We start from the raw sequence: 9,972 nt of genomic DNA on the forward strand, positions 1-9,972 counted from the left end.
ACCTGTTTGTTTCCTCTCCACCTATCCTCTCCTCTATCCCTCTTCTATCCGCCTCCCACTCTCTCCCTATTTATTTCGGAACCCCCTTCCCCTCCCCCTTTTCTGATGAAGGGTCTAGGCCCAAAACGTCAGCCTCCCTGCTCCTATGATGCTGCTTGGCCTGCTGTGTTCATCCAGCCCTGCACCTTGTTGTCTCGGATTCTCCAGCATCTGCAGTTCCTACTATCCCCGACATTCAAAGTAATGAGATCTTGTGGGTGTGGTGGTAGCGTTCCTACCTCTGGGCCAGATGTTACAGGTTCGAGCCCTACACCAACACTTGTTGGCCATAGATTTGTAACATGGCCAAATATGTTGAATGTCAGGCTGGCCCTTCCAATAACCCTGATGACGGATGGTAAGAATGAAGAGTCCCTTGGTCAGTCATCCTGCAGAAGGCAATGGCAAACTACTGCAGTGCTTTGGCTAGAAGCATGGACCAATTCACTGGATGTTCATGGCCCAAATTTTGGAAATGTGGGTGCTGGAAAAGAGACTTTGAAGATATGCAGCATGAGAATCTCATTACACCTGGATCAAATTTGTTGAAAGGTACCATCCACTGGTAGGCTCTGTGTAGCTGTGTCAGGGGTCAGGATATTTCATTGTTGAAAACTACAGGAAAAGGGAAGGGACCAAGAGAATACAGCCTGCATGAAGACTTGGAATTAGAAGGTTGGGTCAGTAGCAAAGGGAATAAGAACATGTAGAGTGAGATTAGGGGATGAAAGTTGGATCTATGATGATTTGTGTGTGCGCTTTTTCAAGCTCAAAGTAGTATAGAGTGGATGAGGATAGCCGCCTTTCTGATCCAAGCAGAAAAGCCTTGTTGAGTAGACAAATTAAATTTATGGAATTCCTGCAACTATTCACAATCTACATGAATGAAGTCTACATTACTACAGAGAATCTTAGGAGCACAATAGCATCAGACCTGCCTCCAATTTCATCATCTTTATTCTGACAAAGTATTCAATCAAGTATTCTCTCTTTCAGATGCATGTACAGCCTAAGGGAGAGTACAGGGTGGAGTCAGGTTGGGGGCATTCAGGAGTGAAGTGGGAAAGATCTGTCGTTCTGCTTTTGATATGCAAAGAGGTCAGGACAGCCAATCAAGGTAAGAAAAAGATGGACCTAAAGTTCTTCACCCTCTCTCAAATTAATCATTTTGTCAGGAGTTGAGAGAAATGGGCACTAATTTAGCATAGGGATTACAAGGGGTCTTGAGGTCAGTAGAAGGGCATGTGTTGGCATGATGGGACATTGAAGAGGATGTGAGAGCACATTGAATGTGGAGAATGGGGCTTTATGCCTACCTACCAGGAACAGCTTCATGTAAGTAGATGTAAAAATCAATGTAACCAAAGGAAAAACTTGCAATTTTGAGTCCCAGGGAGCGAAATCTCCTGTAGGGTACACTACACGTGGTTCTAAGTTACCTGTTTCAGGGTAAATCAGTTCCTGGAAATCATCTTATGCCATTGTGACCCTCACTAGCAATAAACACTAAAGATCTGGGCCATTGAATATTATTTTACGTACATGAAGAATTTTCCATTGTACAGAATGACCAATTAAACAATAGTTCATTCTTTGAATTTATATTTAACATTTTACAGTTCTGTTACTTCACAAATTTGAAATATTTAATCAGTTTATTCCTAGTAATATAATGGAAACTTGTTTAATGACGAAATGCTTTCAAAAGAAAAGTTTTAAAAAACTGAATATATAAATCATGTGATCATTGTTATTTTAAATAAAGCTTCATAATCAACAGATAAATTAAACCGTACCTCCGAAGTCCTCAATTTGGTTTGATCTTGGCCTTTGCTTTGTGTCTGAATTGCAAGTTTCCACTGAGTGAGCAAATGTACCAATAATTTTAAGGAGCTATCAAGAAGATTCTGTTGGGTGTCATTCACCTCACGAAGCAGAAAGTTAGTGAAACCAAATAACACATCTTCTCTCCAGTCAGAAAAATCAAGAAGAAGGCTCTGAAGAGAGTTTTGTGCAATGTGGCGAAGTTCATCATCCATGTGGATGGTTAGCCTAGAGTTGGAAAATTTTGAAAATTATTAAAATAAGTAGGTTATCTAACGGTAGAGCATGAAATTATCCTTAGGATGTTAACTTCTACTTAACATTCTGTTGAATCTTTCTTTCTGTTTTAGTGTACATCTTCAAATCATCACTTTAGGCAGTACACTTTTGGGACTTTCACAGAAGGTAAAGCACAAAACAATCAGAAAAGACCTATAATAATGCTTATCAAATGAGATATGAAGCATAACAAATGCAAAATGAGCTAATCTAGGATCTGAGGAAGGGTGACCGGACCTGAAACGTTAACTCTGACTTTTTCTTCACAGATGCTGCCAGACCTGCTGAACTTTTCCAGCATCTTCTGTTTTTGTTCCTGATTTACAGCATCCGCAGTTCTTTCGGTTTTTATGTCAAGTAGACTACCCTTCTTGGCCTCCTCAAGAGGTCCCCAACATCACAGATGCCAGTCTTCAGTTAAATCAAAGCACTCCACATGATATCAAGAATTATTTGAAGGCAATACATATTGAAAAAGCTATGGGCCCTGAAGGCATGCTTCAGAACTTGCTGCACCCCTAGCCAAACTGTTCCTGCACAGTTACAACACTGGCATCTACACAACATTGTAGGAAATTGACTTGGTACGTCCTGTCCATAAAAAGCAGGACAAATCTGACCCAACCAATTACCATTCCATCAGTTTAGCCTCAGCCATCAGCAAAATGGTAGAAAGAGTTGTCAATCAGACGATCAAGCTGCATTTCTTCAGCATGAAAATACTCCCTGATGCTCAGTTTACATCCTGCCAAGGCAATTCATTACTCATTACACCCTTAGTCCAAACATAAACAAAATAGCTGAACTCCAGAGGTGATTCTGAGTAACTGCCCTTAACATCATAGCTGCATTTTACTGAGTATGGTATCAAGGAGCTCTGGGAAAATTAGAGTCAATGGGAATCAAGGGGAACACTTTTCACTTGTTAGAGTCAAATCTGGCAACAAAAGGAAGATGTTTGCAGTGTTGGAGGTCAATTGTCTCAGTCAAAGGATATCGCTGCAAGGGTTCCTCAGGTTTATGTCCTTGCTCAACCACTTTCAGCTGCATCAAATTATCTTCCCTCCATCACAAGGTCTGAAGTGAAGTGCAACTATTTTCTGATGATTACCTAACATTCTGCACCATTCACAACTCCTCAGATAGGATGCAGCCAGTGCCCATACACAGCAAGACCGGGACAATATCCAGGTTTGGGCTGACAAGTGGCAAATGACATTTGCGCTACACAAGGGTCAGGCAATGACCATCTCCAACAGACATTCTAACCAGTTTTCCTTGATGTTTAAAAGCAATACCACTACTGAATCATTCACAATCAACATCTTGGGATTTATCATTCACCAGAAACCAACTGGAGAGCCATATAAATAATGTGGTTATAAAAGCAAGTCAGAGGCAAGCTGTCTATTGTGGGCAATTCACCTCCTGGCTCCCCAGTGCCTTTTCACCATCTAAGAAGTACAAGTCATGAGTGTGATGGAATACTCTCTAATTGCCTGGATGGGTGCAGCTTCAACAACACTCAAGAAGCTTGACACCATCCAAGACAAAGCAGCCTACTTGAGTGATGCCCCATCCACCAACTTCAACATTCACTCCCTTCACCACTGATGCACGTATCAGACAGGACCTACCAAACAAAAGCAAAATATTGCAGATACTGAAATCAGAAATACAAACAGAAAATGCTGGAACTGTTCTGCAGGTCTGGCAGCATCACCTTTCTTCTGATCATTCAACCTGTTGAACTCAGAATCTTTCTCTATTGATCCTACTTGATCTGCAGGCTTTTAAATTTGCTATAAAATTTGAATTTAATGATGCTTAACTCTATGATGCAAAACTGACAGAAAAATACATACCTTGACAGTAAGTCGATCAATTCTAGCTTTGACATTCCATCAGGTATTATTCGTGGAATGGCAGCTACGCTAGTCCTGAAAAGGTCAATTTTTGGTTTCCTTTCACCCCTGGATAAAAGTAGAGAAGTCAACTTATAGCTGAAGATGGAAACAAAATACAATATTGTATTCTTTTATACATATACACAGCCAACCATTTAGAAAACCTAATCCATTTCTATTCCACTTCAAATCAAGAATTCAATAGGTGCAGCAATTTAAACAGCTTTGACCTGTAAGAAATCTTAGCCTATTAATTAAATAACGTAGCCTTCATTGGTTATAATACTGAGTACAGGAGTTGGGGTGTCATGCTGCTGCTTTTGGAATATTGCATTTAACCCTGGTTGCCCTTCTGCAGAAAGGGCAGAAAGGATGTTGTTTAACTTCAGAGGGTGCAGAAAAGATTTACAAGGATCTTGTGTTGGGACTGGAGGGTTTGAGCTATAAGGAGTGGTTGAATAGGCTAGGGCTATTTTCCCTGGAGCATTGGAGGCTGAGGAGTAAATTTAGAGGTTTATAATATTATGAGAGCATGAATAGGGTGAATAGCCAAGGTCTTTTTCCTAGGGTGGGTGAGTCCAAAACTAGACGGCATAGGTTTAAGGTGAGAGGGAAAAGAGGGGTGCACCAAAGAGCTGCCAGAGGAAGTGGTAGAGGTGGATACAATTATGACATTTAAAAGGCATCTGGATGCGTATATAAACAGGAAGGATTTAGAGAAATATGGGCCTAATGCTGGCAAATGGGACTAGGTCAGATTGGGATGTCTGATCCACACGAATGAACTGGAATGAAGGGTCTAATTCCATGCTGTATGGTTCCATAAACTAAAGCCAGAATAGTAAACAAAAAAAAAATTCTACATATATTAGATCTGAAATGAAAGACAAAATATGCTGGAAATACTCAGCAGGTCAGGCAGCATGTGTGGTGAGACAATCATTGTTAATGGATGAAATTTGTCTGTTTTGTCAGTGAGCTTTGCCATGACTCTGCAACTCATGGCCATCTTGCTCTAGGTTTCTTAACCAATCAAGCAGAATTGCACTCTGAATCCGTCAAAGAAACGACATGTAGTTAGAGAAAACTTCAGAGGTACCAGAACTGTGTGTTGATTTCTGTGGTTGCAGCAACTACAGAAATGGAAAGGAAATCCAGGCAGGCAAGTTCCTTGGACTCTTACATGGAGATCTTGCTATGCGATCTGGAAGTCTTGAAGTGAGGGAATATTTGTGCAGGTCAGAGATTCAAGGTTAGCTTGGAGAGGTGTGGCTGAGGAAGGCATCAGCAGGTGTGGTCCTTCCAACCTGATGAAAGTGCACAAAAACGGCTCTGACCTCCAGAGGGCAGGAAAGGCGAATGGCGGAGAGCTTTCAGGTGCCAAACACCTGACTTTCCCATGTTTATCACACATGACATTCCGCAGTGACTAAAGGTAGAACTGCATAAGCTGTACCCATGCCACAGTGAAGGTTGGACATGAGTGCAGATCAAGGTAACCAGCAGCTCAATGGCCTGCAGTCTAGACCAACAAATCCTGAAGTGAGCATGATCATGTCAGTACACAATGCCACACCATTTTTCAAGGTTTAAACCTGCCTATTCTTGAACGAACTTCCCCTTGGCAGCTAAATGTCTGCCCATCTGAAATGTTGGCTCAGATTTTTCCAGCATCATGGAACTTCACTTTTTTCTAAACTAGTGCTGGTATTCAGATCCGGAAAACCACACCTCCCCCCAACAATGTAGACAGATCCTAAATTCACCAACAGGGGAAAGTGAGTGTGCTGTGATTCACTTATGAAGGAAGCCATAGCCTGAGGGTTCATTTGTACTCAATTCCAATGAGTTCAACCGCATCCCATTTTCACTGCAGCAAGGTCTGTTTTTTTGCAGCTTAAGACACACAACTACTTATAAATGCTCATAAAAGGTGGATAAGGTTAGTGGGCTGTCATTTTTTACATCGCCAGTCCTTTAAATTTCAAAAAAGAAGTCAGTGTTTTTTGACATAACCCTAAGAGAATATTATTCCTGTTGACAGTTTCCACAATCAATGAATGTAATTTCTCCCAGCTTCTCCTGGCGATTGGAAACAGCGCCAGCAAGGTGATGTTGGGACTCTTTGTGAGGCGGTGGCAAAATCCTGGTTGCAGTAGGCCCAGAAGAGGGACTCCTGGCATCATCAAGGCAGCAGCAGAGCCAGGGACTCCTGGTTGTGGTTGAGGTAGTCTCAGACCCAGGGACTCATGTTGTGGGGCAAGCGTGGGCCCAGCATGGGACCTGACATCGGGGGTGGCATTTGCGACGTGGGATCTGCAACAAAGAGATGGTGCGTAAACAGTGGCAACTCCAACATTGGTGGGTCCAGCACAGGTGGCAGTGAGATGTTGGTGGAGGCACAGCTGTCACTGGTGAGCCGGCCCAGGGCTCAGGACTCATGGGGAAGGCAGCAGAACGAAGATAGACTCTCTTTCAGTTATATCTTTTTATTCTTTTTAGTTATTCTCTTAAACTTCCCAAAATGATGCCGGATTGTGGCGACAGTTGAAGCTCTTCACTGTATTTTACTTTATTATTCACTGTAAAATGCAAGTGACAATAAATCATTCAATTCAACTTTCAAATGCATTGCGCTGGCACTGATGATAGTATTGAAGTGTGCACATTGCCACTTCCCTTTAACATGCTATATCCTGTTAAACTTCCATGTCATGCCATTTTCCATTCAAAGGACAGACACATACCTTTCAAAACATTCTATTCTGCACCTAGAACTGTGCCTAAATTTTTGCAATGATGGAGCTGGTCTCTGGCTTCACGAAATTGGCACTGGGGCCCAGATTCCCGAAGTCCTGCTTCAAACTTTGCATCCACCATTTGTTCTGGTGGAAGAATAGGAGATTTACAAATCTGTAATTCATGAAGGCAACTGCTCATGTAAAAGTGCAGTAGCCTTCAATTGGTACATACTGCTGCAATTAAGCATTGGTGGTAGAGGGGGGTGAATATTTAAAGATATGGTGCCAATCAAGTCTGCTTTGTCCTGTATCTTGTCAAGGTTCTTTAGTGTTGATGGAATTTCAACCAGGCAACTGGGAGTGTTCCATCAAATTTCTGATTTGAGCCTTGTTGACAGTGGACAGGCTTTGGGTACTCAGAAGGTAATTTACTTGCTGTAGGATTTCTAGTCTCCAATCTCTAAATAGTGAATTCATCAGTAGACAATTAGAGCTTTGTTTTATTTCATTGCATCCTGAGTCTTTTGTCTGCCATGTTGTCATACTGGCTGAATTGGCTTGGAGAGGATAAGAACAAAGAGAAGTAGATTGATGATATGGGTTGCCAGGAGTTTGCACCGAATTTAATTAAGGTCCTTAAAGGGCCATGTAGAGTGCATGGAGGGACATAGGTTGGTATAATGGTTAATAAGTGCCAAGGGGGTTAATTTGACATGTGGGCTATGGAAGCAGTTGACGAGCATGGTGGCATGGTTTGACATGAATAGGTTATGCAGTGCGTGCACAATGGTGAGGATGAGAAGACTGTTTTATTTTACGTAAACTGGAGCAATGTCCCAGATCACTGAGGCTAGCCTTTCAAACATCCACTGTTTCTGCACTGAGTATCCATTATGACTGCCTCCATACATTTCCAGCATAGTGGGCCTGCCTCTTGTTAACATAACAATCCTCTCAGCTCTGAATCCTGGAACGAAAATTAGAAATCAGGCGCTGTCTCCCAAATTGGGTTTGTGAAATTGGGAACTTTCCTGACTCAGGAGCAAAAATACAGGCCTAAGAATATTTATACAAATAACTTGACCATAATAATTGAGCACTATTAGCATATTGCCATTCTGAAAAGTTTGGAACTGATGTGCATAGCTGCATAAAACAGCTCCATGCTTTCACATCAACTCAAAACTGAATTCTGCATTAATTATTTGCATGCTTACGTGATCATGTCTTCAGGCTCTTTGTTCAATATTTGCGTATTGGTCAACATCATACAGCGTCCAACTTCTTTGTCAAGGTGCCTTAAGATGCTATCTAAGGCTTTTCTTAGTTGTGGATAGTACAAAGATATTCCTGTTGAGTTAAGGGCAAAATCTAACTTTAGAATAGCTTTGACAGGCTTTGCTAACCTAAAGCACTGACCCTGAATTTCCTTGCGACCTGCAGTACCACCAACATTATTACACCATTATACTAATAAAATCAAGAATATTTTATTTTACTGCAATCAGGTTCTATCTGTCAGAGGCAAATGGTTTGCTGGTGTTGTCAACAATCTGGTTCACCCGGAGGCAACTGAAAAGAAAGATGATGGAACTGTTGCTGATTTGGCACTGTTCAGTGGTCTTGATGTAACATCCAGTGCAATCTCCCACCCAGCAATATAAGTAACGTTCCAGGATGACATACTAGCTCACAGGTTCAGATGTCTGTTCCTCTTAGCTTCTGAGTCTTTCAGGAGAGTTTGCTAGTCTTCCTATATTAAGTTTGGTGTAATTTTAAAAAAAGACATTTTTTACTGCTCATCAACATTCTTTCTAAAATAAATTCCTGCTGCTCCCTACCTTCAATTTCCATCAATACTTAAGCTATGTTCATTTGCATTAATCACCTAAATCACTGGAAACAGAGAGCCTAAATTCAATACTAGTGAACCCTGTTTCTCATGCATGAAATGGCCCCAGCAATGGCAGTGCAGAGGCTTACATTTAATCTGCTCAATTGTGGCATTGCTAAATTGTTGTGATTGTGAGCCCAGGTCCCAGTTCAATGTTTGGCCCATTTCAAATCTGAACTCTTCAATTTGTTAAGACTAAATGAGGCTTGTAAAGGTTTAACCAGCAGTCTTTCAAGTTTAGTACAGTTTACTGGTGTTATCTTGATACCCTCCACACAGGCCCCCACACAAAAAGTTGCCCTAAAATCTTTCACAACTTAGTCTCCATTTATTAAAAAAAATCAGAACTTTCTTTGAGTCCATAAAGCAATTATGTTGAATTGTTGGCCTGCCCTTCGACTTCCTTCCTCATTGCCCACAGTCCTTGGGACTAGCTAAAATTGATTACAAGGAGACTGGCTGGAGGACTGGGGTTGGCTTGCCCAAGTTATGACAGCAAAGCAGAAGGACAAACTTTCTCCAGTTCTTTGTCTCTGTTTTCTCACCACGTTGTTGAGTGGTTGCTGGAATCATAGCAATTTGGAGTGCAATAAATGTAGGTTCTAATCTGTTTTAGTAGTCTTTTTCCTATGTTATTTTAAATGTTATTACCAAATAAATAGTCTCCTCCATTTCGATGGAAACAGCTCAAATCCTTAAATTTTGTATTTGTGTTTGTTAGTCAGCTTGCTAATGAACTTGCATTGTATTCTCACTGTTATTTTAACATTATTGCTACAGTACGGATCCCACATCTGCACAATGAGTGTGAAATTTAATGCGAATATCACTCCCTTGTTTGTTTCCTTCCCTCACACCCCTAGGTCTTGTCCTGTTTGGCCTGCTTCCAACATAGCCAACCCATCTTCAAACATTTATACTTCTCATTTGCATCCTGCCTAGCTATTATCACTGAGATAGTAGGAACTGCAGATGCTGGAGAATCTGAGATAACAAGGTGTAGAGCTGGATGAACACAACAGGCCAAGCAGCATCATAGGAGCAGGAAGGCTGACTTTTCGGGCCTAGACCCTTCTGAATCTTGTTCAACATGGAGAAGTACCAATTCATCAGCTGAAGGAGGACGTTAGAATTCAGATGAATCAGAAGAAAATCAGATCAAGGGACAATGATTTGTTTGGGGGACTGGGTAAACAAAAAGTACTCACTCCAGCTGTCCTGTACTTGTAAAGGGAAAGACTACTTTGACTCCTCATACCACTGTGAGACAAAATTGTTTTATTTCACT

The 9,972-nt window shown here is 41.4% G+C and overlaps 1 protein-coding gene across 1 annotated transcript in view; it reads right to left on the minus strand.

Moving 5' to 3' along the window:
* LOC109918532 (protein furry homolog) overlaps positions 1-9,972 on the minus strand; it is a 269,885-nt gene that overhangs the window by 163,234 nt on the left and 96,679 nt on the right. Inside the window, exons 16-18 of the mRNA XM_048598115.1 lie at positions 8,008-8,140; positions 4,008-4,115; positions 1,836-2,091 (exon numbers count right to left, since the gene is read on the minus strand). Of these exons, the coding sequence (XP_048454072.1) occupies positions 1,836-2,091; positions 4,008-4,115; positions 8,008-8,140 (497 nt within the window). The remainder of the gene's footprint in view (positions 1-1,835; positions 2,092-4,007; positions 4,116-8,007; positions 8,141-9,972) is intronic.

The sequence above is a fragment of the Rhincodon typus genome, chromosome 6 (assembly GCF_021869965.1).
Source record: "Rhincodon typus isolate 14 chromosome 6, sRhiTyp1.1, whole genome shotgun sequence".
Classification (NCBI taxonomy): Eukaryota; Metazoa; Chordata; class Chondrichthyes; order Orectolobiformes; family Rhincodontidae; genus Rhincodon; species Rhincodon typus.